Source organism: Tripterygium wilfordii, chromosome 22 (assembly GCF_013401445.1).
Source record: "Tripterygium wilfordii isolate XIE 37 chromosome 22, ASM1340144v1, whole genome shotgun sequence".
Taxonomy (NCBI): Eukaryota; Viridiplantae; Streptophyta; class Magnoliopsida; order Celastrales; family Celastraceae; genus Tripterygium; species Tripterygium wilfordii.
In genome coordinates, this window is record NC_052253.1 from 2066565 (window position 1) to 2094434 (window position 27870).

The 27870-nt window shown below is 37.8% G+C and overlaps 6 protein-coding genes across 14 annotated transcripts; 4 read left to right on the plus strand and 2 right to left on the minus strand.

Moving 5' to 3' along the window:
* Positions 1-32: 32 nt before the first annotated feature.
* LOC119991746 (nuclear transport factor 2B) lies at positions 33-2351 on the minus strand. Its single transcript, XM_038838185.1, has 2 exons — positions 1895-2351; positions 33-354 (listed from the first exon to the last, which is right to left on the minus strand). Exons 1-2 carry the CDS (start codon positions 2189-2191, stop codon positions 280-282), a joined length of 372 nt encoding a protein of 123 aa, XP_038694113.1. The 5' UTR covers positions 2192-2351; the 3' UTR covers positions 33-279.
* Positions 2352-3799: 1448 nt separating this feature from the next.
* Positions 3800-7095, plus strand: LOC119991923. The gene is made up of 2 exons (XM_038838466.1): positions 3800-4066; positions 4364-7095. Exon 2 carries the CDS (start codon positions 4489-4491, stop codon positions 6829-6831), a length of 2343 nt encoding a protein of 780 aa, XP_038694394.1. The 5' UTR covers positions 3800-4066; positions 4364-4488; the 3' UTR covers positions 6832-7095.
* A 1321-nt stretch (positions 7096-8416) lies between these two features.
* Positions 8417-10678, plus strand: LOC119991925 (stress-associated endoplasmic reticulum protein 2-like). Its single transcript, XM_038838468.1, has 3 exons — positions 8417-8576; positions 9680-9836; positions 10470-10678. The coding sequence occupies exons 1-3, from the start codon at positions 8574-8576 to the stop codon at positions 10514-10516; spliced, it is 207 nt and encodes a 68-aa protein (XP_038694396.1). The 5' UTR covers positions 8417-8573; the 3' UTR covers positions 10517-10678.
* Positions 10679-10893: 215 nt separating this feature from the next.
* LOC119991924 (F-box only protein 6-like) lies at positions 10894-14401 on the minus strand. Its single transcript, XM_038838467.1, has 2 exons — positions 14143-14401; positions 10894-12348 (listed from the first exon to the last, which is right to left on the minus strand). Exons 1-2 carry the CDS (start codon positions 14271-14273, stop codon positions 11106-11108), a joined length of 1374 nt encoding a protein of 457 aa, XP_038694395.1. The 5' UTR covers positions 14274-14401; the 3' UTR covers positions 10894-11105.
* Positions 14402-17121: 2720 nt separating this feature from the next.
* On the plus strand, positions 17122-19254 carry LOC119990364 (4-coumarate--CoA ligase-like 1). The gene is made up of 6 exons (XM_038836238.1): positions 17122-17551; positions 17642-18223; positions 18321-18507; positions 18590-18735; positions 18817-18884; positions 18995-19254. The coding sequence occupies exons 1-6, from the start codon at positions 17123-17125 to the stop codon at positions 19224-19226; spliced, it is 1644 nt and encodes a 547-aa protein (XP_038692166.1). The 5' UTR covers position 17122; the 3' UTR covers positions 19227-19254.
* A 2911-nt stretch (positions 19255-22165) lies between these two features.
* On the plus strand, positions 22166-27585 carry LOC119990807 (squamosa promoter-binding-like protein 2). 9 transcript variants are annotated; one of them, XM_038836912.1, is made up of 6 exons: positions 22166-22341; positions 22430-22504; positions 23905-24656; positions 24976-25112; positions 25305-25568; positions 26929-27585. In XM_038836912.1, the coding sequence occupies exons 3-6, from the start codon at positions 23959-23961 to the stop codon at positions 27258-27260; spliced, it is 1431 nt and encodes a 476-aa protein (XP_038692840.1). In that variant the 5' UTR covers positions 22166-22341; positions 22430-22504; positions 23905-23958; the 3' UTR covers positions 27261-27585. The 9 variants fall into 9 exon arrangements, with proteins under 9 accessions (XP_038692840.1, XP_038692842.1, XP_038692845.1 ...); XM_038836914.1 differs by having other exon boundaries at positions 22434-22504; XM_038836911.1 differs by having other exon boundaries at positions 22167-22341; positions 22430-22500.
* Positions 27586-27870: the final 285 nt, after the last annotated feature.

Consider the following 27870-nt stretch of genomic DNA (forward strand, 5'->3'; position numbering starts at 1 on the left):
AGAATATGACTAAGATGAACTTCCAGCTTAAATTAACTTTTCAAACTCCAATCCCTTCAGGCAGTAACCAAAGAGACCATTTTTCATTAGTTCAACCAATCATCACAAAGCCATCCCCAATATATATATAGCACGAACGCACAATGAAACAAAGAAAACAACGAACCAAAATCCCAGTTTTCTACAAGTGTCTTGGAACTGAACACAAAGATAAGCAGCAAACTGAACTAGATCCGGACATCTTGAACACATATGGATTCTCCGTGGTGCATCTTGTCCTCAAGCATAGTTCAAACGAAATATGTCATTAAACACGTAAAAGCTTCCCTGCGGCGTTGGCATCAAATGGAACATCTGATGGCATAAAGCAGGGGAAGAAATTTGGTTAGGCACAGTAATAAGCGATTAATATGATAAGAGAAACAAAAGAACACCTATAGGACTTCCAAATTTTTCATTAATGCCACAAGAGGAAATATGAAAGGACGAACGTACCACGAATGCAAAAACAAATAACACCCAAATCATAAAACACTGTATAAACTTCTCTAAATTCGCTCCAAAAAGTAAGAGATCGCGAACAGTTTAACATTGATAGTCATAAAAGACAAAACACTGTATAAACTTCTCTAAATTCGCTCCAAAAAGCAAGAGATCACGAACAGTTTAACATTGATACAGTCATAAAAGACACGTTTACGAAGATAAATTTTTGTACCCTGACAGGATTTCATTAAAACACTTGAGGTATATTCGTGAAGAGGTATTTGGAGAGTTGGCTTATCGAAAAACTTACCATTCCTGAACCTGCTGAACTGTTCTTAGGGCCAATTCAAAAGGATCAAGCATACTTAAGTTTGTCATGGAATTTTACATGACATAAGGATAGCAATTTCACTTTTAAGTTAAAGGAGAAATCACAGCATGAGAAATTATCGAACATGCACAACAATGTTTCCACAGTATCTTCATAGTTCATAAGCTGAAGGAACGTATAGGCGCATAATGTCATATCATTTCAATGGATGCCAATGTAAAACTTGCAGGGAAAAAGTCAAAAACCATTGATGCTTATCAGAAATGCATCCTCAAGATGAACTTCAAGCATGTCTAAATTAGTAAATTAGGTTGGGGGTGGCATTGCTTAAAAATAAAATCCCCGAGGAAACAATACTACTTTGTTTTCCAAAACCAAGTATGTAAATTCCATCAAAGCATAAAACGAGATTCTGTGTACAAAAAATAAAATGGAATGCTTCAAACATAGGACAACACTGATGCCGGTTAAATATTTGGATTTACATGACACCCAGGTAGCACAAACCAGTACCGGCAAGCAACTCATGATTCTTTTCACCCTTAGCATCTGAATGCGTGTGTGTCTGCTGCTGCCTGGGTGTCGTAAATTCGAATATTTAACCTCAAATATTCTTTTCATCCTTAGCATCTGAATGTGTGTGTGTGTGTGTATCTGCGTGTGGTACAAATAATTATTAAAAGGACTAGAAGTTAAAGAACAAATGATTCTGAGCAATTGTAACAATCAAAACCATCCCAAAATCTACCAAACCCTAGATCTACCAAAACTCAACAAAATAACCCTCAAAACAAGAGGAGGGAAAAATTGAACAGGCAAACCAGTACTTCCATTCCTATTAAAACTAATCAAGCAATCGCTAGAATATTTCGAAATCAATGTCATCCAGATCAGTAGATCAGACAACTGACTTTCCATCCCACATCTATTATACATAAGTAACAGCACTAACAATAAGCAATCAAATATGCAAAGTCTTCTCATATGAACCACAAATAAACTTCACAAAAATATTAAATCTCGTATTTAAAATAATCAGGCCGATCATATCCAAACCAAAAAAACAAGCACAAATACCTGGCTGAACTTGAGCGCGTGCTGCTCCCCGACAAGTTGTAGGTTCCCGGAGACGAAAACAAGCATACCACCGGCGGGACCAGAAGGCTGGCAGTCCACGGTAGAGATGCTGTGCTTGCACTGCTGGAAGGGCAGACTAGTGAGCTTGGCCACAATATTCGAAGAACCCTGAATCTTCTGGCCCTCGAAGGTAAGCATCGAGCCTTCCTGGTACAGGTTCGCTAGGCCGGATCGGTTCGCATCGAAAGTCGAGTAGTAGTGCTCGACGAAAGCCTTGGCGACTGCGTCTGGATCCATCTCTGCTTCTCTCTCTACCTTCGCTGCTTAGAACTCACGCGATGCTCAGAGAGAGCGCAGACACAGCCAAATCCAAATCACCCAAGAGGCAAGAAAAAAGTTTCCTGCGGGTAAAAATAGAAATTGGGGGCTGTAGCATTCCTCGAAATACAAAGCAGGAATGGAGTCGACGCGCGAGCGTTTTGATATAATTTTATTTAGCTTGATCGAACGGCTGACGATGAGAGTTGGAAAATATCACGAGTTTTTTTTAAAACAGAGATTTGGGTCCCACTTCTATTACACGAAAAGTCAAGTTAAACATGTATTCTAATACAGTCACATCAGCAAAACACAAATTTCTATACACTTTCTCTTCCCACCCAACATGAAGGCCAACAACATTTGATTTCTCCATATTATCCACAATAAAACTACACCAAAACACCAAATACCAATACATTCACTTTAGCAAAACACTTCTTCCAATACAGCAACATAAGCAAAACACGTTTCACAATACAACCACATCAGCAAAAGACAACATCTTTATTGACCGAATAACACTTTTCCCATTGCAAGTGCCTAAAGAGATACAAATAATTGTCTATTGCAATGTACTGTACAATATTTATCTTCTATTTATCTTTTTTTTGATAATTCTGGTAAATTTTTATTTTGGGTCTGTTTGGTGAAGCGGGCTGCACGACGGGCCCACTTTCGTAGCCCGCTTCACCAAACAGGATAATTAAAATGATAATGTTATACTTAAAAATTTGAAAGATATATTTATTGTCATAAACAAAAGTTATATACATAAAAAAAAAAATACCCGAAAATTTTGAGTTCACATCCAACGATTCAGATGTCATGAACAAAAATCATATGCATACAAGAATGGATTAATAGAATATGTACTACTTATAAGATTGTCCGTGTTCCAATTTGGTCATTGACCATCAAAATGTAACAATTTAATGACCTAAAGTCCAATTTGTGCTAATTATTTGATCACCTAAGCATAATTTATCAATTTCGGTCGGTCAATCAATTGATGGTAGGTTGACCATTCATACAATGTTAAATATCAACGATGTGACAAACGGTGTTTATGTGTCAAATGAGCAACATATCAAAACTACCTCAAATATAATATCCCTTAAATCCCTAATATCTCCTCCTCCTCTATTTCAAAAGCCTTAGCAAAGTAGCAATCGCGTCCACAATCTTTGGTTCAAGTTCAAAATCATCTAGATCCAATTTGTGCTCTAGTTTTGGACTAGCAGTGTCATCACCGGAATCAGTCGAATTTTCTCAACCTTTCTCCTCTCCCTCCCTTCTTCTTCATCATCATTTTTTAGGGTTGGGCCTTTTGGGTAGAAGCGCATAAATTAGGGTTAGAATTAGAGTCATGTCATTAACATTTGCCACATAGATCACCCCGTTTGCCATGTCATCTAAATGGGTCCATATTTAACGATAACCTATCATATAAACAGATTGACGGTCCAAAACAGTAAAAATTTGTCTTAGTTACTTCGCATAATTTTGAAATTAATTACAAAATCAACCCCTTTTTTACTGTCATTATGCAGTTTGGAAGACGGGATATCTTGGGTGATGCGATGTGATTAAGAGGCCCCGAAAAAAGTCGGGTATCCCAAGGACATTTACGGAAGGCCACACACAAAGAACGTTTCGTTTCGTTTCATTTCCATTCTCTGATTCTCCCGGTCTCCCCTCTTGCAGAAGGAAGGCAGAAGTATCCTCTCTCCAATCTCAGGCAGTCAAACTTAGAGTCTCGGCGTCGGAGTTGGAGCCCGAGCCCTGTCAAATTCGATCACGAGTCTCCCTCGCAGTCTCATCGGAACTTTCTCTCCCTCTCGTGCTTCTCAGGTCCGTCTTTGCTTTCCCCTTTCTGTTGTTTCCGATCATTTTTACTGCTTTCATTTTTCTTTCCATTGAAGTATTTCCGCCTTAGGTTAGTTATACGCTGAATCGCCCTGAAACGGGCCGGTGCAACCGTGCAAGTAGTTTGAACTGAAATTGTCAATAGACAGTCGAACCATTTCTGAATTGGTGAACTTCAATTGTGTTTTGTGGTAGAAAGCGACGAAATAGAACAAATTTTGTTTTTATTTGTTTAATTCAGTTTTTAGATTAATATGCGTTTTTTTTGGTACTGGGATGTAGGTCGTGGAATTGTTTATGCGGCTTCTTCTTGTGTCATGAGAAATCGCAGCAGTAGAGAGTAATGGTTAGACCAGGTCAGTAGTGTGGTGACTCTGGTGAAATAGAGAACCGTATAAGCGAGTGAAATGGAATGCAACAAAGGAGAAGCCACCAGGGCAAAAGAGATCGCTGAGAAAAAGTTTTTATCAAAGGACATAGTTGGGGCTAGGAAATTTGCTCTGAAGGCTCAGAATTTGTATCCAGAGCTTGAGGGGGTTTCCCAGATGATAGAGACATTTGATGTCTATAATCATGCCGAGAACAAAATTAACGGTGAAGCTGATTGGTATGGGATACTTGGTGTTAACCCACAAGCTGATGATGAAACAGTGCGGAAACATTATAGGAAGCTGGCTCTGATGCTTCATCCTGATAAGAACAAGTCCATAGGAGCGGAAGGGGCATTTAAATTTATTTCAGAGGCATGGAGTTTGTTATCTGATAAAGGTAAGAGAGCAGTGTATGACCAGAAGAGGAAAGGAAGAGGTTTTCATAAGGTTTCAACTCCTGGTGGAGGTTCCTCGGCATCACGTGGCACTAATGGTTTCAACAATTTGACCAAAAGTACTGCTTCAAATGCGAGGGCAAACAAGAGTTCCTCTCGGGCTTCTCAATATTCAACTCCCACTTCATCTCACAAGTCTAAATCCAATACGTTTTGGACTGTGTGCCATCGATGCAGGATGCAATACGAGTATCTTAGGGTTTACCTTAAACATAATTTGTTATGTCCCAATTGCCATGAGCCATTTTTGGCTGTGGAGACACCTCCACCACCGGCCAATAGTTCTAAACCCACCACTTCATGGACTTTTCCCCAGGAGCAGCCACAGAATTTAAATGATAAAGCAGCAAGAAATTCAGGAAGGAAAACTGCAAGCTCACGAAATGTGGGAACGAGTGAGTTCAATAATGCTGACTCGTATAACCAAACAAATTATCAAGGGGGGCTATATTCAAGAACAGGTGGTGCTTATGCTGCTCATGTCGCAAATGTGGTTCAGCAAGCATATGAGAAAGTGAAACGTGAACGTGAGGGGGCACAGGCAGCCACAAAAAGAGAGGAGGCTCAGAGAAAGCGCAATGCCTCAAAGAGGACAAGTAATGTGTCATCCAGCGGGCATAATTCAGCCAAAAGAAGAAGAGGAACAGAGTCTGGTTCATATTTCTCAGATCAAATGGGTGTTGAAACTGGAGGTGTTGGCAAGGCTAATTTATCTGGATCCAAACAAGATGGTTTTGAAACAAGTAGGGCCAATAGTATCACAAAGCTTAATAGTGCAAGGGACATGTTCCAGTTTGAAATTCCAAGTGTATTGATGCAGAAGGCTAAGACAAAAATATGTAAGAGACTACATGAGTGGAATTCAACCACAGCAGATAAAATAGAATCTCAATGGGAGGAAAGTACAAATGAGAAAGCAAACGGAAGAGGAGAACAATATTTGGTAAACACTGACACCCGTGATGAAGACAAGTCTGGCCAATCAGTTGACGCTAATGATGGAGTATGTCAAATCAATTCTCTTTCTGGAACCTCTTCTGTCAATTTGGAAACTGAAACCTTGCAAACTTTGTCTATTATTGTCCCAGATCCTGATTTTCATGATTTTGACAAGGATCGTACTGAAAGATCGTTTGGAGGTGGTCAGGTATGGGCTGTGTATGATGATGATGATGGGATGCCCCGTTATTATGCCATGATTCACAATGTGATTTCTTTTGATCCATTTGCGGTAAGAATCAGTTGGCTTAATTCAAAAACTAATAGTGAACTGGGTTCACTAAACTGGGTCACCTCTGGTTTTCCAAAAACTTGTGGGGATTTCAGAGTAGGCAGACACAGGATCTATAAGTCACTCAATTCTTTTTCGCACAAGATTAGGTGGACCAAAGGTCCATGTGGTGCCATTCAGATATATCCCAGGAAAGGGGATGTTTGGGCACTCTATAGAAACTGGACACCTGACTGGAACGAGCTGACCGCAGATGAAGTGATACACAAGTATGACATGGTAGAAGTGCTTGAAGACTTTGATGAAGATCAAGGTGTAATTGTTACTCCTATTGTCAAAGTTGCTGGATTCAAGACAACCTTTCATCGACACTTGGATATCAAAGAAATCAGGAGGATTCCGAGAGAAGAGATGTTTCAATTTTCCCATCTTGTTCCTTCATACTTACTTACAGGTCAAGAAGGCCCAAATGGTCCAAAGGGCTGCCTGGAGTTAGACCCTGCGGCTACTCCATCAGACCTTCTTCAAGTGATAACAGATGTACAGGAAGAAGAGATTGTGGAGAATGGTGAAAGGAACGAAGTGAAAACTGTGGTTAACAACGAGACTTGGGTAGAAAATCGAATCGATAATGGTCAAAAGAATGAAGAGGAAGCTCTGGGTAACAACGAGACGTGTATAGAAAATTCTTGATTGTTCGGTCTAGGGTTCCAAAATTAAAAAGCTACAATTGTTTTATGTAAATGGAAGCAAAAGCTCAACGAAAGTCCAGAAGTGACCAGGCCATCTCTGTAATGAGTGATCTGAATATTGCCTACCATTGATGGCAATTGGATATTATATGTTACAATTTGAGGTGAAAGACGGACAATATAGTTATCATTAGGAAACCAGTATATATTTACCAGTCTTGTTGGATCTGTACTGCTTGTTGATCATCATATTGTTGTTATTGGATATGGTAAGCTTCTTCTCCATTACCTTTTGACAATTATTTTGATGTATGCCTGTGAATCTAACTGACATTAGCCTCAGTTGTCTCATATTAAGATTTTAATATGGTCTTGCTTTTATGAAATTGGTTTAGGCACATCCATGTGTATCCAATAGAAGATATCTTTGACTTTTGCCTTGTGTTCTTCATTAATTCTTCTTGGAGGTCCAGATGCTGTAAGAGTTGTTGCAAGCTGGATCCTGTGGCTAACCTATTAGCAGTAATAACAGACGTTGACGAAGAAAGATTATGGACTTGAAGGAAGACAAATTTGGTGATGGTATTAAAATAGCTAATTCTTAAAGATTTAGCCAAAGCTTTCTGGAGCAGGAGAGGAGAATTTCAATCATATTGCAGAAGAAATTTTGCAAAGGATTCCAGGGACTAAAGATCGTGGAATGGAGCATCATACGAGGATTGCAAGGTAAATCCAGGATGGTACTTCCTTGATGAGTTGTATGAATAATTGGCTATGATTCTTCAGTTTAGAGCTTTATATTAGCTGTGCTTTATATGGAGCGCCAATTTTAGGTTTTTGCTGTGGATCATTACTGCTGTGTAGTAGGAAGTTGGACAACTGTGGCTAGATAATCTAATCTAATCTTCTCTGTTTCATGTTTTTTTTTCTCTGTGGAGCAGGAATCAACTTTTAGACTTGCCAAAAACAAAAAGTAATCAACTCCTAGTCTAATTGGTTATGGCTGCTTCCTAGTATAACTGGTTATGTAGCAGCCAGTGATTCGATTTTCAATGAGGGTGCACGAAAATATCATGTGTTTGCCTTTTACGTTTGGTCTATGGGTTATTGCGCGAGTCCAGAGATTTATCTATATTTTCATGTGTTTGTTTGATACGTTTGGTTTATGGGTTATTGCACGAGTCCATAGATTTATCTATCTACATGGTAAATATAATAATTTTTTAACAAAAGAGAGAACAGAAAAAATTACACCGTAAATATAATAATTTTATAAAAAAAAGAGAGAGAACAAAAAAAATCGTAGTGGCATCCTTATGCAAAGCCTACTTTTTTTAAAAAGAAATAAGTCTAATATTTTTCAATTATCCAAAAATCACAGGTCAAAAATTCTTCAACTCCGTAACGCGCGTTACATTACGGGTTCGATGGTTGGTTTCTTCCGAGTAGGACTGCTATCTGTATGTGACCACCAATTGTTGCACGCCACGTGTGTCAAGTAAGTGCAGCGACCAATCGTTACGGAGACTGTGACGCACTGACGCTCCTGCCGCGGCACGTTATCCATATGTTTCCCCCGACTATATATATGTCCAGAACAAAGAGGCAGATCGTGAATCGTGGGAGAGAAGGAAGGAGCTAGCGAGCGAGTCGCCGAAGAGGCAAGAGAAGAGAAGGAATCGACTGCAATTGTCCTGCGATTCTTTGCTCTTGCGTTCTTAGCAGCCGGATCTCTCCATAACAATGGTAATTTACGAGATCTAGTCTCCCAGTTTTCCTTTATCACTCCTCGTTCGTAATAATTTTGGTTTCAGTTTGATGTTTGATTTTATATGCTGTTGATTGGCTAATATATGAATGTGTGAAAATCATATATGTACTGATCTGCAATTCTTGTTTTGTTCTAGCTGTATTTACATGTTGGAATTGGAATTGATTTTGAAAGGTTAGGGGTGAATGGATCCATCAGGATTGATGAGTTCGACGGTCAAGTAGTCGATGATAATGGATTTTTTTGTTCTGATGTTTGGATGATGTGGATCTTATTCTTTAGGTCTAAGGTTTTTTGATTTGCTATGACAGCTGTGATCCCTTCGTATTTGTTTAAAAATTTTAAGCCCAATTTTCAAGAAAATTTGAAAGCTACACAAGATTCAAACAATTTATGTGATGAGGCAGAATAGCTATAATTGAGTGCTTCTGAAGAGATCATTGAGTTTCTATGTAATAGTTTAACGGGATTTATTCAATTGTATTGATCATTAGATATTATTGAGACCTAGGAATGCATTGGTAGCTGACAATTTTTGGTAGTTCGTGTGGAATGAGCCCATAGTCTTCTTTGGCACCTTATTGATCATTTATCTAAGATTGCAATTTTATCTGTTTGTTTCACAAAAGTAGTTTTGATTCAAAGACAGTAGTGAATGTCTAATAATTTTGCTGAACTCACCCATTTTTTATCAAGGGAAATCATCGTGATGCAGTAATCATTGTGTAAGAAGATTTTCTGCTGTTATTTTCACCTTGTAGTACTTTGTTGTTCCATTGGAAACTGTCCTAGATTATTTCAGCTTTCTTTCATATTTTTCTGATATGCTATTTTAGCCCTGCGGCTCTCATTGATAAACTTTGCAAGCAGGTTCCCATTTATTTTTGAGTAGAATGTAAACTTGTAAAGTTTGTTTTAACTCAATTATAGTCTAAGTTTTTTTTATCCTGTCACAAGTGGATTAGTAGTGAGGCATTCTCTTCTTGTTGCGCTAATTCCTTAGAAAATCACAGTTCTGTTTTTCTTTGGGTTGAGAATGATGATTTGATTTGACTTTTGTTTTGCTTGTTCTGTACAGACTACATCAAGGCGTCTTGCAGAGAGGAAAGTTGAGAAATTTGAGAAGAACATTACAAAGAGAGGAGCCGTGCCTGAAACTACCACTAAAAAGGGGAAAGACTATCCTGTAGGCCCTGTTTTGCTTGGGTTCTTCGTATTTGTTGTCATTGGATCATGTAAGTTTACTTTCCCTTTAACTATTTCTTGTAGCAGCATGTCTACCCAATGCCTACTTACGTTTCCTTTGTCCATTTTTTGCCTAATGCATTTTGTTAATAAAATCTGTAACTTCGTTCTATGAACGGGAAAAAAAGAGAGTCAGGTCTGTGTGCTTAGTTGAATGTCTATTGGTCTTTCTAAATCTTGCTTGTTTGAATGTCTACAATGCAAGTGCTTCTAGTCTTTTGACACTGAACCAAACAGACTGGTAAACTCAGTTCGTCCAGTATGTTGCATCTAAATTTAAATATTGCATAACATGAGCAAAGCTTTTACATGTATAGAATTTGATATCTATTTTGAGGAAATAAACGTGCTGGACCAAATGATTGTTTGATCACTCAACTCACTTGAACTTACATTTCTTGAAAATGAGCATGAAAATTCATTTGATTGTTTGGATACCTGTAGTTGTTTTTGGTTGATCTAAACTCAAAATAAGTGCTGAATAAGACTTTCTTCACATGAATTTTGGGGGTTTCCTCTCACCATTACTTGTGCTTCAACTCCTATCGAGTTGGATGCTGACTACTATTTTGCAGTGTTGTCTTTCATTATACCAATGACATTTTTGATGTTGTTTGTGGCAGCTCTATTCCAGATTATCAGGACAGCAACAAGCGGTGGAATGGCATAAGCATACACTGAATTTTGAGGGATGGCTGCAAATTGCTGCACAATGTGTTTTCCTGTTAGCCAATAGGAAATTTAGAAATACTAGTATGGGACTGGTGTTTACATGTATGCTTGTGAAGAACTCAGTTTATGAATAATAAGACGTCCCTTTTCTTTAATCTTTTATCATGCGTACCCTGTGATTGTTTGCAAAGATGTGAGTATTTGACAAGAAGCAACCGAAATCAAAATTGCAGAATGAGACAATAATTGCATTTCGAGTTTCGGTAGTTTCCTTGCTCATGTGCCAAGAGGGAAGAGGGGTAGGAAAACCTGCGTCATTAGAGGAAGCTCTTGGATGAAACACCTGTATAGCTTATTTTACCTTGCAAGACAACGGACAACCAAGAAAAAATACCGTTTTCCAAATACCAAGTTATTCATCAGATGTTTGTACAACAAATCAAAATGCGAGCATCATTAACCTGTGCTGACGTGTCTTTCAAAACAACAAAGAAAACCGGGCTGCAGACCAACCAACAGCCTAAACTGAAACCAGGAAACCTAACCTTAAACCAGGACTGCAAGAAATATCATGATAACTGACGAAATCATGCCATGGCAGTCAGGCATGGGTAGAAAGCAGTGCCACAGGCAATCCACTGCCTCTTTTTCCCGCGAGGTACCACACATCCTGGAATCTTGATCCATTCCTGGGTGATTACATTGTAAGTAACAAGTCGATTCATTTGTCTCGATCGCAATGACAACATGAGCAAACATTTGTTGCCCAGGCAAGTCATCCTAACGTGCTTCCCATAAAAGTCCAAGCACCAGATATTTGGCATTCTGTCAACCTCCTTCCACAAGAGCGTCATCTTCTGAAGCTCCCAGATGTACACACTTGTAACAGCATTCTTTGTCAGCAACCCCACAAGCATGATCCTGCCCTCGCACTCTGCTAGTGTATGATCACTCAGATGCAATGGTACTGGGATTACAAATTGCTTCCATACCCCAGTAACCATATTATAGGACAAAATACCTTCAGGGTTCAAACGCATGAAGTAAAGTGTGCTGCCAATGGAAATTGCTTGTGATCGGAAGTTCAGAGAGAGAGGTAAGTTTATATTTGAAGGAATGATTCCTGGTCGAGACCAGGAGTTCTTCAATGAGTCATAAACTTCAAACTCTCCATCACATCCAACCCACAAGATCTTGTAGCCTGCATCAGCTGTACTACCATTAAGAGTCATCCCAACAGCAACACGAGACCAGACCTTAACTGACCTGGCAGGCAACTCTTTAATAGATTGAGTAAGAGGGTTGCATACAAAGAAGTTTCTATGACCAATGTCAAGAAAGCACACTAGACCTCCAGCAGATGTAATTGGCAAAATGATTATCTTTGAAGGCAGAGAAGAAATGGAAGGGTGGCGCCATTTCTTTGAGGAAGGATCATACATGGCTCCAGAGTTCACATTTTCATGGGTGATGGTGTAGAACCAGGGATTGGCTTGTGGAACTTGGGCACAATGCTGAGAGAAACTCTGGGAATGCAGCAATGAATTCCATTTCCGACAAACTGATCGAAAATGAAAAAATGATGCAATGGGTAGTCTAGCAATGACGGCTTCAAAAAGGTCTGTTGGGAATTCTTTCCAAATATGTTCTTCCATAACCTCCTCTGCACCAGTAGTTCCAGGTAATTTTCCCTGGTTTCTCTCTTTTCGAGATTTCTTGGAAGGTGGAGGCTTGCATGGTTCCAGGTTCTTGAAATTTCCTGATTTTCCGGCTGCCATCATGAGGCTGTAGTAATCATCTGCAGAGCTGTCATCCTCATTGAGGCACCATCTGTGGACAAGTTAAAAAATATATATATAATTTAATGCCTGAGGTGTTACCAGTCCCATATTTCAAGCATATGACAAATACAATTAGTCCGGGATAAAGCATGCAGAAGCGCAGGCATATCAAGTTAAATGAAGCTCACAAAAAATCAATCCAGAGGAGGAAAATTCATATCAGATTATAAACCGTTCCATTTAAGGACGATTATGATCCAGTAAAGTTCTTCCCTCTACTATACTTTGCCATCTCCTTCACTGACCGATCTTACTCAGTAATAAAATCCCAGCTATTCTGCTCCCCTCACCTCTCTTTCTGACTCTTTTCGCCATATCCTTCTGGACCTTCGCTAATAACTCCAGTAAGGCTAAACCTCACTAACTTATATAACAGCAGGTAATTTTGGACTATCTTACTCAGTATGGAACTAGTTTGAGCAACACCCTACACAATAACTACTAGAGAAGCATGTGAAAAAAATATCTACATCAACATTGAAAAATGTGAGATCCAGTGTTTCAAGTTTCAACTGCCTAAGAGACTGCAGACAAAACAATAACAAACATAAAATCCAAGCTCCATGAGGACATAAAATTGCAGATGCAGATGCACCAGTCATACAGACAGTACCGTGGTACACGATTTAATATGAGGGAAGCCTTGACACCACCCGATAGAAGATTTTCTGGAGGAAACACTAAATAGAGAAAAGTTGTAACACAGGTTGAGGAAAATGAGTGTTGGTAAAACAGAATAACTGGAACAAAATGAAAGGAGTTCATCAAAGTATAGATGAAAGAACACATATATTTTTACAGGAAATCCAGCAGTTGGGAATCAGTGCCACATAATTCATTAAGTGGAAATTATCAGATAATAAGAACATTTATTGGTCTATTCATCAGCAATGGAAGAGGAAACATTAAAAAAATATATATATGTCGCACAAAAATGAAACAAAACAAAATTTAGAAATTAAATAAGAAACACGATGAGAACCTCGTCAAAATGAAAACGAAAGTAGATCTGCAAAACAAGAGAAGCTTTTGTGGGAAGCAATAAATCCTAAATAGGATTTAAACATAGAAACTTAGATGATCAAATGCACATTGTGTTATGATGCTTTCAAATAAGAGTTTCAGACACTACCCCAATATCTAGAACATATATAGCAATGAAACCCAAGCGTTTTGGATAAAATTTGCAGATGTGCACTAGCCAGAATAATTTCCAAGAACCAACAAAGTGCACTCCAATATACTTTTCTAAAGGATTCATGTATCTGACTTGATGAAACAAATAAAAATCTTTACAAAAGTGAAGAAGCTTGAACTAGTGGAAACAAAAATAGTAGGCAAAGAAACAAAAGGAAAAGAAAATTAGAACAGCAAAAGCAAGTCTGTATCACCAAAGACAAATCATAATAATAAACAAAATGACGAACTGAGGATCAAATTGCGCCACTTAAGAGAAAATATATCAGCGATCGATAAAACCTTATACAATTCAACAGAAACATCCAATTAGTTTCAACAGCGACGGCACGCTGCCTCCAAATTCTTCAAAAATTTCACAACAGTAGCACAACACTTTACCTAATTTCCCTAAGAACATTACAAAATTGACCGAACAAACCAAACAAATCGCGAATTTTCACACACAGTAGAAAATACACGCTTTCCAAGGGTAAGCACCGGCATGACATAAAAGGACAATCGAAACCGCAAATCGATCTATAGAGAGAAAGAGAACGGTTGCGTACACTTGAGAGAATAAGATATAGAGAAGAGAGAAACAGACCTGTCGCGGAGTTGGTGATGGAGTTCGATGAACGGTTGATGATGAAGGTGAAAAGGTGGAGGCGAACCGTAGATATGTAAGAGGTCTTGAAGCTGAGAGATGAGCTGCCTGAGCATGGCCAGCTCTTCCATGCCCCACACCGCCCCACCCTCCCTGACCCGACCGGAATACCCCTCTTCTTCCTTCTTCCTCTCCCCCTCTCTTATGGTTCTTTCTCTGCCGCTGCGGTTACCCACTTACTCTTCCACGTCAGCTACGGCCCTTTCGTGAACCCCCTACACAAATAGGGACCTTCTTACGTCCACGCTTTTATCCACCTTTATCAAACATCATTGGATCTAAAAAATATCCTCGAGATGCTCACCTGAATAAAGACTGTAATAACCTTTAAAGAGTTATTTAGAGGAGGTGGATGGTCCACTCTTTTCATAAGAGTGGACCTTAGTAATTTCCACACAAATAAATCATAGATTATATATATATATCTATATATATAAAGTAATTCTCATACCTTATGAAGAGTGTACACGGCGGTTTTTTGACAAAAAATTAATAGATTGTTCAGTTGATTATTGACAGTTTGGTCTAATCGGTTTTTTTTGTTGATCCGCGTTAATATACATTTGACAATAACCAACAAAACGGTGACAATATTGTTTTGGATAATCCTACCTTGTGCCACTTCAACTAATAAATTTGATATTTCACACAAATACATCTTCTTTTTATAGTATCTCGATCATTCTCTCCTTCATTCTTTCATTTTTCTAAAACAAATTTCAAATATATGAAAACTATTTGATCTTCTCTCCTTATTAACTCTAACATTTGACGTGAGTGATGAAATTGCTATCAAAATTACTTGAATGGAGAGAGGGACCATTAAACTTTTATACAATTGGATAAATAACTCGATACACGACTCTTATTTTTCTCTAAGGTGAATACATCCTCTATATTCATCTTGATTAGTGCACTGCACTAATATTAATAAGGTATTTCAATCTACCTTTAGAATACCTAAACCAAGACCACTGAACTAATTAACTTTATGTGGTCATGAAAGTCACATTCCCAACAAATTGGTCTCAAAATACTTATTATGGATGATTATTGATAATCATTGTTAAAGCCTAGAAGGGGGTTTATAAGGGGCAAAGTGGGATATTTACATGTCAAGCCCCATCCACGTGTGTGTGGCTTTATTTATGGTCAAGGAGACCATACCAATCCAATCCAATCCAATCCAAAGACCTTCTGATTAAACTTTTGTTGCTATGATCGACGGTTGAGGTTGAATCTCCCCAGGCCCTTTCTTTCTCCTTATTCTTCTTTTTATTCTACGCACGCACACCGCGTGATTGTCCCACCACTTTCACCCCATATTTTTACATGGTTTTTTGTTTGAATTTACCAACTTTCATACCCTTCTTTTAGGTCAAATTTCCTCCACTGAGTCACTGACTAGTCATCATTGATTCCTGTCTTTTTTTATTTTTATTTTTTATAATAAAGAGAGGGAAATGATTTTCTACTATGTAAAAGTAAAGGTAATGCAATCTTAAAAACGAAATTACTTATGGAATTGATCACTAAACCCATCAATGACATTGCTCACAAAGCAATAATAATTAGGGTGTTAAGAAAATAATAGAAAAATCGTAATTGATTTGATGGTCAGTTATTTTAAATAAAAACATATTTCTTTAATAATATCAACCGATAAAATGATTGATAATGAACCGTCAATCCAGTTAAATTTATGTCAAAAAATCGACTGTAACCGATTATTTGTTGAGATGAAGAAATCTTGTTTGGCACATTATGTCACCTGCCAATAGTTACCGATTAATTGTGGGTGGCATTAACAGACCAACCCCATCAAATCACGCATCAACAACCGCGGGCGGGGGGAGAAAGTCGTTGAAGCAACGTATACCGTCCGATTACAGACATCGATAATCTCTTTTAATTAAGATTAAGAAATACTTTATTACAGAAATAAAGGAGTTTAAGAAGGAATGGCGTAGAGTGTAATTTGGAGAAGAAGAGAAGGACAAATGTGTAAAGAGAACGTAATGATTATAATGATTCGGTTTTGTGAAAAACCAAGGATTTGTGGGTAATCATTCCATTCCATCTCTCTCTCTATGGATGAGGGTGCTTTGATTTTTGGGTGGGTGGGTAATAATATTATGCATCATTCATCATGGCTCATGATCATCATCATCCATCATCATCATCAACAATCATGGATTCCATTCTTTTACGTGTGCATCCCATTTGCTTTTTTGAATCTGAGACCCCTTTAATTCTCGGGTTTAGCCCATCTTTGATTTGATTTGATTTGATTTGATTGATTCACTTTTTAAGTGGCATTTGGGGCAACCTCTTTTTTTCTTTTTTGGTGTTTGGATGCTAAGAAAATTATTGTCATCTCTCGATTTTATTGAATTAGAGCTATTATGCAGCTTTCTTTCCTTGAAGCCCATTACGGCAGATGGGCATTTGAGGTACGCCCCAAAACCCTACACTAATTGGACCTCAAAACAGCTTAGCCCAGAAATGGATTTTTGGGAATGACCTTTGACAAAAAGATGTAAGACTTAGCCAGATTCAGTTAAATATCGGCCCAATGGGCCATACGACGAGATATGGAAGATCATAAAAGGGATTTAGAAAAATAAATTACATGCGGCTATCTATATGTCCAAAAGCCACCTTTGAGTACCGACCTGAAATGAAATTTTCTCAGTTTAAAACGTCCAGCGACAAGTGAACTTCCATAGCTAATTCTTGTATTAGAGAGAATACAGTTGGATTATGATAGTTTCATGATTCAACAAACTCCAACCAACAAAAAGTCCCATGGCAAGCACACCCTTGCTAGGCCTTATCAATAAAATAACCATTCGATTCCCCGCTATAAAACATATCAACCTAGTAGTTAGTACCACATTCACATTTGCAGCACTTCACCATGGGGGGAGGTAAGGTACAATGTTCAGCATCTAATGACGATGAACACATATTCCGAAGCCGATTTCCGGCCGTTCTGGTGCCCGATAATGTCACATTGCCTGAATTTGTACTCCAGGGAGCTGAACTGTATGCTGATAAGGTGGCATTTGTGGAATCTGTGACCGCAAAGGCGTATACTTACGGTGAAGTTGTGAGAGACACAAGGAGGTTTGCCAAGGCCTTAAGGTCTGTTGGGTTGAGAAAAGGAAATGTAGTGATTGTGGTGCTCCCAAACATTGCTGAATATGGTATCATTGCTCTTGGAATCATGTCTGCCGGGGGTGTGTTTTCCGGCGTTAATCCGGCTTCACATACGTCTGAAATCAAGAAGCAACTGGAGGCTGCTGATGCTAAATTGGTTGTCACAAATAGCCCCAACTATGAAAAGGTATGAAACAAAATACCACATTGAGTCTCATTAGCTGTTAGAATGCAAACCATATTAAACATCATAATTATTTGAAAAAAATAATTTCAGGTGAAAGGTCTTGGATTACCAGTCATTGTCCTTGGCGAAGAACGGATAGAGACTGCGATGAACTGGGATGAACTGCTCGAAGCAGGAGATCGAGCAAGCACGACGTTCATCGATGAGGAAATTTACCAGACAGATTTATGTGCACTGCCATTCTCTTCAGGCACAACAGGGATGTCAAAAGGTGTAATGCTGACACACAGAAACTTAGTAGCTAACTTGTGCTCTTCACTCTTCAGTGTAGGCTCAGAAATGATTGGTCAAGTAACCACATTAGGCCTAATCCCATTCTTTCACATATATGGGATCGTTGGAATATGTTGTGCTACACTGAAAAACAAAGGTAAAGTAGTGATCTTGAGCCGGTTCGAGCTCCGGACATTTTTGAATGCTCTGATCACCCAAGAAGTCACATTTGCACCGATCGTGCCACCGATTATCTTGGCCCTTGTGAAGAACCCAATTGTGGAGGAATTTGATTTAAGCAAGCTGAAACTCAGAGCCGTCATGACTGCAGCAGCACCACTTGCTCCAGAGCTTCTCAAGTCCTTTGAAAACAAGTTCCCTGGTGTCCAAGTCCAAGAGGTAATTAAGCATTTTCTGCACTAACGTTACAGACCCACTTGAGATTATTTCAGCAATCTATACTTCTATATGTACTAATTTTAATATTGAAAACTAGGCCTATGGACTGACTGAGCATAGCTGCATAACACTCACTCATGGAGGACATGGAAATGCAAAGAAGAACTCAGTTGGGTTCATCCTACCCAATCTGGAGATCAAGTTTATCGATCCCGACACCGGTCTATCTCTCCCCAAGAACTCCCCTGGTGAAGTCTGTGTGAGGAGCCAATGTGTAATGCAAGGTACTCAACAATAGTACTAGTTCAACATTAGATTTAAAGATTTTAGAGATTGAATCATGAAGACATAGTTTTCATTGTACAGGATACTACAACAATAAAGAAGAAACTGCACAAACAATTGACAGTGAAGGGTGGCTACATACTGGTGACATTGGATATATAGATGACGATGGGGATGTCTATATTGTTGATCGAATCAAAGAGTTAATCAAGTACAAAGGCTTCCAAGTAAGATAATAAGATCAAAATTATTAGCACTTATGAGTTAATCAATTGTAAAAAAAAATGGTCTTCATCGTTGAACGACAGGTCGCTCCGGCAGAACTAGAGGCGATCCTCCTGACTCTTCCCTCCGTTCAAGATGCCGCGGTGGTGCCGTGAGTATCACCACCCATTGCCATCCATTCTGCATTACATTGATTTGTCAAATTACAAAAGCCAATTACCATATAGTTTGTGACATTTATATGTATGAAATTTTGTTTAGATTGGCTGATGAAGAGGCAGGGGAGGTGCCAGCAGCATATGTTGTGATGAACAAAGAAGCCCAAGAAAGTGAAGAGGATATTATTGAGTTTGTGGCCTCCAATGTTGCACATTATAAGAAAGTTAGGGTGGTTCAGTTTGTGGACTCAATCCCTAAATCACCCTCTGGAAAGATCATGAGAAGGGTATTGAAAGAGAAGATTGCAGAGAAAATGAAGAAAACCACTAAGTAATTAGTATGAATCTGTATTTATTACTTGGGATTTACGGATAGTAATAAGGTGTTGAGCTACTATCCAAATAAATAGTTGTATTTTTAAATTTTATTTATGAGAAGATTATAGAAATTGTTAAATTATATTTATTACATTTTTCTTTCAAAAAGACAGAACAGGATCGAACCGTCGGATGGACCCAACCGTTGGTTTTTACAAAATATGGGTCGGTTCATGTATTGAAACCCAATACAAAAGGGAAAAATAATATCAAATTATGTGAATATCAAAATAACCATAAAGCTTGTAGTTGTACATATAAAATTATATAATATATATATATATATATATATATATTTATTTGTTTATATAGGGTGAGACACCCATAAATTTTAAAGTTTACGAGTCTGAAATAATTTTAAAATTTATGAGTCTCTCATCTCAACCGTTGGATCTGATCAATAACTGAGATTAAATATAATAAAAAAATATTAAAAAAATAATTTTGAAAAGTCATCCCAACATCCACAACACTAAAAATCATCATCCAACTATCGTTTCGTTTCGTTTCGTTTCGAATGATTGACAACCCAACAAATTTCCCTGACCTCCTCAAGCAAAACCCAACCACTGGTTTAGCCAGAAAATTGCTTGAAAGTCGCAAATCACCCGAACAAAAACCCTCTAGATCTATTAGATTGAGTCGTCGTTTCTGGCAGCCAACACCACCAATAGGTAGGCCCTATAAGGCTCCAAAACCCATTCATTCACTGCCCAAAATAGTATTCAAAAACTGAAGACTTAGTTGTAACATGTTTTTATCATCTTTAATCTCAGTTCTTGGTCAGATCCCAAATTAAGCATTCTATTGTAAATTAAAATCAAATTCTAGCACGTGTGCTTCCCCACATATTGTACTAATTTGACAAGTCCAACAAGGAAACAAAGACTAACATGAAGGTGTCATATAGTAATTACTTTTATATTATAATATAAATAATTTATTGATTTTAGCCACTCAAGTTGTTCATATATTTAGATAAAAGACTAACATGAAGGTTACATATAGTAATTACTTTTATATTATAATATAAATAATTTATTGATTTTAGCCACTCAAGTTGTTCATATATTTGGATATTTATCTGTGATAGGTTGTGATGTAGGACTATCCCACGTCGTTAAAACTGGAGTCCCAAATCTAACTTATAAGGGCGGACAATTCTTTTTCTATCAACTGTGGTTTTCAATTATGAGTTAGGCCCAAACTTATGACGTTGGGCTTGGGGCCTAGTCCCACAAAAACCCTCTTGGACATGTAAGGCCGACCTGCATCAGGTTGGCACTAAATAATTAAAATAACCACCCGAAATTGTTAATTTATAAGAGTGGAAGATCTCTGCTTGTAATTGACTCATGAGATTCGTAATAAGGCCACCACTGTCTTTAATTAACTTTGTTTTTTAAGGAATGATTGTGGCTAATTCATAACTATAAAAGCTAAAACGACCAATGAAATACCGTTGGATGAAAACAAAGTAACAGTAATTATGGTATAATACAAGATATTGGATTTATTGTAAGGTGCATATCTTAATATTCTCGATTGGTGTTTTGGTTGTATTCCACCATGATTGGTGGCCTGAGTGTTTAATGGCCTCGTTTTTTTATTTTCGGATATTTGAATAAATTGGGCCTATGCCCGTCCTTTTAAAAAAAAATGAAATGAGAAAAAAAAAAAGTCAATGAATTTAATGTTGTAGTTTCTTTTATATTGTAAAATTACCAACAAGTAAATTCATTGGGAAAGGTTTATAGACTTCATTATAAATAATCTAAACAGTAAAATTTTATTGAGGACAAATTTACTCAAAATAAAAACTAAAAAACAGTTTTATGACCGAAACGAAACGATCAATTCCCATTCTCGTTGGAATTCCATTGTTTGGTAAGACAAACAAGACAAAGGAATGGAATGATTTTTGGTTCTTCTCCGGAACTGATGATTCCGGCCTCTACCAAAGGAACTTCCTATTCTGACAGGAATGGGAATTGGTTTTGCATGTAATGACAAGCTTACCCCTTTGCTTAGGTATCTTCTCTGCACAAATGATAGACCAACCCCAATGAAGATTTTATGGGATATCATTTATTTTTTGAGAGAAAATAAGGTTTTGGAGAGTAGAGAAGATTTGTGGGATATTATTTATTTTATAGTATTATTTTTGGAGTGAAGATAAACCAGTACATTATAGGTGTCTATTTTTTATTTATAAAGAAAAAATATAGTATTTATTGAATATTTATATTTATATTTAATTTTATGGTATTTTGTACTTAAAATAAGTACACATGTTTTCACCATTGATTTAAAACATATGAGACCCAAAACAGTGGATCCCACTAATCATTTCACTTAAATCAATGGTCAAAAAACTGTATTTATTTTAAGTTATTACTTTGATTACTTATAGGAGAATTCATATATATATATATATATATATATATATTATAGTAATCAAAGTATCAAACATCAGTATAAGAGATAATATAGTCTTTTTCCAAGTAAGAAACATAGGTTTCCTGTCACAAGTCCTTCACCAACCAAACATCGAAATCATTAGAATCATCATTTCTATTTTCATTCCCTTTCCTATTCCCATTTCCATTTCCCTTCATGTTCTTGTTTCCACGACTAACCAAACATAGCGAAATTTGCAATCAACAAGTGGATAAACCCCACTAAACCGTGTTATTAAACTATAATTGAAGATTATAAATATAAATAATATTTTGAAAATTTTCTAATTTTGCTTGGAAAATTTTAAACGATAAAACCGAGAGTATCCAATGTTTGACTTAAAAAGATACGGCAAGTCAAATTGGAAACTGAGTCGACTCAGTCCGGCTACATTACACTACAGCAGTACTGTCACTGACAAGATAAATCCTTCTGAAACCAGCCAAAAAAAGCAAGGCTGTAAAAAAAAGTGTGCAAGTGGTGCATTCCACGTTTCGCTTTTCTTGTGGACTGATTGACAAAATCCACAAATTTTCTCTGGAATCTCTTCACAGTCGCATCGCGTTTATGCAGCACACCCAGCTCCTATTTCATGGCACTGAACCTGACCCGGTAAGGATTTTCATATCTATTTGTCTTTTTTTTCTTCAATTAAGATCGGACGTAACGAAATGATTTGATTTGGTTTTGTCTTTGCAAGTCAGAGAGAGTGGCACAAGTAATGGCGGTGAGAAGGGGTGGTGTTTTCTAGCTAATTTGGGAGAGACATTTGTGGGTATTGCGGCTGAACAGCGAACATCAATTGTTTGATTACGTCCTATTTTTTGAGCCTTGTTTTGTTTTGGACTTTTATGAAAAAGAGGGGAAATAAAAAAATGGCTTTTCTTTATGTTATTTTCTCTTCTATCTTCCTCTTTAAGGAAAAAAGCTAAAGTTGTGGGAGGGGCGTTGGGGGAGATGAAACCCTAGCAAGAAACCAAAATTTTCCCATCAAACATTTAGCTTGGTGTGCTGCCCTTTTTGGCTAATTTAGCAAACACATGAACATAGAGATAACGCAATAGGAAGACTAACAAAAAGGTCATACTAATGGACATTCATCGTTTAATTAGCAGGAAGAATTAATGATCTTAATTATTGCTGCATTTGTTGTCAATTGATAGGTCTTTTTCCTTGTTTTGAGCTTGTTGATTGGTTTGTCTATCCTTGTTTTTTGTTTTTTAGATTTGCTCTGTGTCTCTTTCTTGCTAGCTTGGCTAGGCTTGTGGGGTTCATTACGGAAGCTGTTCAAGCTTGGTGCTAAGTTCTCAATGATGTCTCCTTTTGGTCGGTTTGGGTCTTATTCATTTAAGGGCCTACTTATTTGGTTGCAAAAAACAAAATAAAAAAATGCCATTGGAAAGTGAAGTATTATTACAGTGGGGTTCAGTTGGCGGTAAGAAGAATCATTTCAATTGGGTTTTAAAGGCAGCTATTTCTACTTGGATGTTATTGGATACAAAGAAAGATGTAGCCAAATGGGTAGTTGTTTGAAGTAAACTTCCGTGGCCATTAGACCATCTTTGGAAAGAAGTAGACTTCCCTTGCTGTCAAATTTGTTGGGTATGACAGTGGAAACTCAGGGCTGGGAATAAAACTTGAGTAGAAAATGAGGGGAATTTTGGATTATAGTTCAATGATGACTTCTGAGGGTAACTTGAAATTTGAGAAACCAGTTCATCCACGTCGGCTTAAAACCTTGATTGGTTGGCCTTGCAGGGATGATGGAGACTGACCTCACAAGGCAGTTCTTGGTTGGTTAATTTTATGACGGTGCCTTTTCTGCTTGTTGATTCTCTCTTGTACTTTGATTGTATAGCCTTTGAGCTGTAGAATCTAGTGGATTTAAGCAGCTTGAGCATGAGTTAAATGTTGAAAACCGTACCTACGAAGATGAAGATGATTAAGGTCTGGTCTGTGAAGGTTTCCTATATCAGGCATATACCCTCTAATTTAGAGAAACTGCTCACTGTTTAGAGATGTCAGATTTATGTGGGAGTTTTGCTGGGGTTTGATTGGCCTAATTAAGGATTTCTGTTATATCGCTTATAATTGACAATTTTTCATGCATAACAGTTTTGATCATATTATGACTTGTTTATATATACCCATCACCTGATGTTATAGTTCTTGCAGGATCTGATATCCGGTTGCTGGTCTTCTACTTAAAGAAGATTATAGATTAGTTCTATGTGTTATGTCCTGATGAAAAGGAACACAAAGCCCCCGTTACACTGGGATTGGGACAGCTTAATTATGTTCAATGCAGCATCAAATGGAAGTCCTAAAAAATTACGACCAACTGTGTGGGATTTTGATGGTGAGGGTGGAATTGAATCTGGGTCTATCTACTCATCTGGGGGAAGTGACGGCGGTGGTGTTTGTCTCTCAGATCTGGGTCGTGCTTCTTTGTCAAGGAGCTTGAAGTCTGCATCCATTGATTCTTCTCCAACTGTGGAAGTGAAAACATCCAAAATGATTTTGGAGGCAAATCAAGCCACCCCAGAAGAGTATACGGCCACAAAAGAATTTTCTCAGGCCAAGCCAACTGGTTCTTCTCTAGTGCTTGAGGCTTCAGTTGGTTCAGGTGAGCCATTCCTCAGTTTAAAGCTTGGGAAACGAACGTACTTTGAAGATAGTGGTGCCGGGAGCAATACTAAGACCTCATCTTTATCAGTGATTCCTGTGTCGTCTCTTGCTAAGGCAAAGAGGACGAAGTCCAATTTTCAGAATACTCAAGTTCCTCGCTGCCAAGTTGAAGGCTGTAACCTTGAACTCACGTCGGCTAAGGATTACCATCGTAAACATAGAGTTTGTGAAAGTCATTCAAAGTTCCCAAAAGTCATTGTAAATGGTCTGGAACGCCGCTTCTGCCAGCAGTGCAGCAGGTAAAGCTTCAAACAGAGTTGACAATTTTAGTTAGATTATGCTTTATCTGAAATATTGTTGTGCTCTTCGATTGATTTTTATAAAATTTGCATGAAGATATAAGATTGTGGAATTTTATCGGATTAATTAACACTAAAATGACTATATGGGACAAATGGTGAACGAGAAACCATGTAGTTGAAATATTTCTCTTTATAAGGGCTTTAATGATAATATTGTTTACAATCATTTTGAGTTCAATTTGTGGAGGATATGCTTTACTTGTCGCTAATTGAGGTTCACATTGATGTGATAATATCTTGGTTTTCAATGTCAAAGGTTCCATGGTCTAGCAGAGTTCGACGAGAAGAAGCGAAGCTGTCGTAGGCGACTTACTGATCACAATGCTAGGCGACGCAAGCCACAACCAGAGTCAGTCCATTTCAATGCAGCAAGGCTGCCTTCATCTTTATATGGTACTGGCACAACTCAGGCTTTGATCATCCTTTTTCCACTAGATAGAGTTTGTGGAGTGTACAAGCATGCTATTGGACTTTTATTTGTGACATTCCCCACATTTATCGATGGACAAGCTGTAAATATTTATGATCGTGCAATTAGTCATAACCCATTCTGTGACTCATAATGATCTGTGTTTTCCTGTGCAGATGAGAAGCATCAGATGAGTCTTGTTTGGAACAGAAGCCCACTCGGTAATGCAAACCCTGACGCAAGTTTTACATGGGGAGGCACATGCAGCGACAAGGTCATCCAGAGAATGGATTATACATCAAAACCTATAAAAGTAGGAGACATCAATGGGAAGCTGCATTTATCCACCCATGACCTGAGAAACCTCATCACTCTATCTCACCACGATTCCAATGGGTTCTTGCCACCCAAGGGCACCATAGCTGAGGTTCTCAACCAAGGTGTGTTTTTCCTTTCGTTTTGGGTTAAATGAGCCATAATTGCTACTTTTAATCTCATTCAATGTTTGCATTCAAAAAAAATGTCTCATTCAATATTTGCTTTAGTTTCTTAGATGGTAATACTTAGCAGGATATGCTTTGGGATGACATATATACTGCTGAAAGATGCTCTAGTTACTAGTTTACTTGTACGTACCGGGTAATCATGAATTATTTCATCTAGGAAGGGTAATTGTTGACTGGTTTTACTCAATAGGTGGGAGATTTCAGATAAATTTTACATTGGGTATATGATTTAGCTCATACTGACTATCTGCATGAAAGTCATGGCATTCTTTTCATGTGCAGAATGAATGCCTTGATCAGATAATTAGTCAGCATCCTATACAATGGAATACTGTATGTCAAAAACACATTCTCAATAAACAATTACTAGAATTTAAGTTTTGAGCTGAAGACCAGGATTGCTGAGTGAGGATTTTTTCATTTCCACTGCATAACATCTAGCTTTGTTATAGGTATTGACGCCAGAACTGGGCTTTTTGCCCTATAAAAGAAAAATGTAGCTGGGGTCTTAACTACAGAGTAGAACTAAAGGCTTATCTAGTGCTCTGATGACTGGAAGTAATTGCATCAAAAACAAGGCAAATTCGATATTATCTCATTAAGGACTGTTATTCCATATGCCATTATGATTTATTCAGCTTAAGTATTCTTGCACATTACAAACTCTTTCATGCTACCGAACCTTTTCTTTATAGTACTAGCCATAAATTATTCACGTTTGCTGTGCGGCCAATCTAAGATGTGTGTAAAAGGACGAACAGTGTATGTGGTTCTTTTGGTTTGCTTGAAATATGTGAGAGAGTTTTTAACGTGAATATGGTTGATTAGAGAAATGAGACATATGAAGGATGTGGTATTTCGTCTGTATTGCCTCCTGTGAGGTTTGGTGTTTGAGGTTGTGTTAATCGGATCGAAATGGATGTAAGAAAATCTTAGAATATCTATGTAACTAGTGAGACATCAAAAGGCAACTTAAGGTGTAGGTTTTTGTTTTTAAAACAAAAGAAAGAAAATGATAAAATGAAATAGCCTCTCCTCCTGGCAAGCGTAAGTCTGCATACCTTTCTCCGACTCAACCTCTATTGCGGTAGGCTTATACTGTTATACATGAGAGTTGTTCACCTTTACCGATGATAAAATGATACCGCCAACTTTAACTTTTTCGGTGAAGAAAACTACCATTACTTGTAGCAGTGAAATGCTGTCTTGCCAATTCTTTCATACTTTGTCAACAAAAGACATGCTTATTTTACAAGACTTGATGCACAAAGTTATAGGTGACTGAATTGTGCAGGCATAGATGAACCCAGCATCTCCTCCAATGTAGTTGCAACACAGGATCTTCATGGCGCTCTCTCTCTTCTGTCAAGTGATTCTTGGGTTTCATGCCAGCCTAAGTCCTCTTCCTTCGAACTTCCCATGCACACGCCCCATGCCAACATGCCTCAGACATCTGTGCATGTGATTCCCCAAGGCCTGCCACTTCCTTCATCAGAGTGGTGGCGGAGTGAGCAACAGTCGAGCAATTCCGGAGTTCATTCTTTGGCTTCAGCTAATGATGGCAGCAATTTTAATCCAGGATTCCAGCTGTATGGGAGTGGCTTCTATGCTAACCAGTTGAACTGACTTGTCGGAGCAGATCAACCAAGCCAGATAGCTTGACATGTTAATGAAGGTCGGTTTCTGGTAATCTATTTAAGATCTGATGGTATTTTCATTTCATTTTCTGCCCTTTGAATTGCAATAATTGGGCAAGTCTGGAAGATCAGGAAGGTCACATGCATCATAAACTCCTGATAGACATGATGGAAACAAGACACTTTAATAAGATTGGATATTATTGTTAGTTCAGTAAGAAATTATCTCTTATTTCTGTTGATGTGGTGGCATTATGAAATTGATTGAGTAATCTTTTATAACAAAAATTGTGATTGTATGATCGCTGGTTCAACTGATACTATCTTCTTCTTTTTGAATTGTGGAAGGGGAATTCGAATTCTGATCATCAGGGGAATACGCATCATCTTTACCACTCCAATTAATGGTTTGGACATCATCTTTAGTTCTTTATCACTCCAATTAGTGGCTCTGGTGTATTCAATTGGTATTATCGGAACCTGAAATACTCAATTGGAACAGCTTATATAAGGAAGGTATTTAATTTAATTCATGTTCCTAATTTCGCAACCTTTTTATTTTTAAGAAACGTATTTGGTCCAATAATAAGTAATACACA

Excerpts from the sequence above, each read along its gene's own strand:
- LOC119991746 (XM_038838185.1), bottom strand. The coding sequence starts at position 2,191 with ATGGATCCAGACGCAGTCGCCAAGGCTTTCGTCGAGCACTACTACTCG. Across the intron at positions 355-1,894 it reads ACGCGCTCAAGTTCAGCCAG|ATGTTCCATTTGATGCCAAC; the intron begins GTATTTGTGCTT and ends TTATGCCATCAG.
- LOC119991923 (XM_038838466.1), top strand. The coding sequence starts at position 4,489 with ATGGAATGCAACAAAGGAGAAGCCACCAGGGCAAAAGAGATCGCTGAG.
- LOC119991925 (XM_038838468.1), top strand. Across the intron at positions 9,837-10,469 it reads ATTTGTTGTCATTGGATCAT|CTCTATTCCAGATTATCAGG; the intron begins GTAAGTTTACTT and ends TGTTTGTGGCAG.
- LOC119991924 (XM_038838467.1), bottom strand. The coding sequence starts at position 14,273 with ATGGAAGAGCTGGCCATGCTCAGGCAGCTCATCTCTCAGCTTCAAGAC. Across the intron at positions 12,349-14,142 it reads CATCACCAACTCCGCGACAG|ATGGTGCCTCAATGAGGATG; the intron begins GTCTGTTTCTCT and ends ACTTGTCCACAG.
- LOC119990364 (XM_038836238.1), top strand. The coding sequence starts at position 17,123 with ATGGGGGGAGGTAAGGTACAATGTTCAGCATCTAATGACGATGAACAC. Across the intron at positions 18,224-18,320 it reads CTGGTGTCCAAGTCCAAGAG|GCCTATGGACTGACTGAGCA; the intron begins GTAATTAAGCAT and ends ATTGAAAACTAG. Across the intron at positions 18,508-18,589 it reads GAGCCAATGTGTAATGCAAG|GATACTACAACAATAAAGAA; the intron begins GTACTCAACAAT and ends TTCATTGTACAG.
- LOC119990807 (XM_038836912.1), top strand. The coding sequence starts at position 23,959 with ATGTGTTATGTCCTGATGAAAAGGAACACAAAGCCCCCGTTACACTGG. Across the intron at positions 24,657-24,975 it reads TTCTGCCAGCAGTGCAGCAG|GTTCCATGGTCTAGCAGAGT; the intron begins GTAAAGCTTCAA and ends TCAATGTCAAAG. Across the intron at positions 25,113-25,304 it reads GCTGCCTTCATCTTTATATG|ATGAGAAGCATCAGATGAGT; the intron begins GTACTGGCACAA and ends TTTCCTGTGCAG.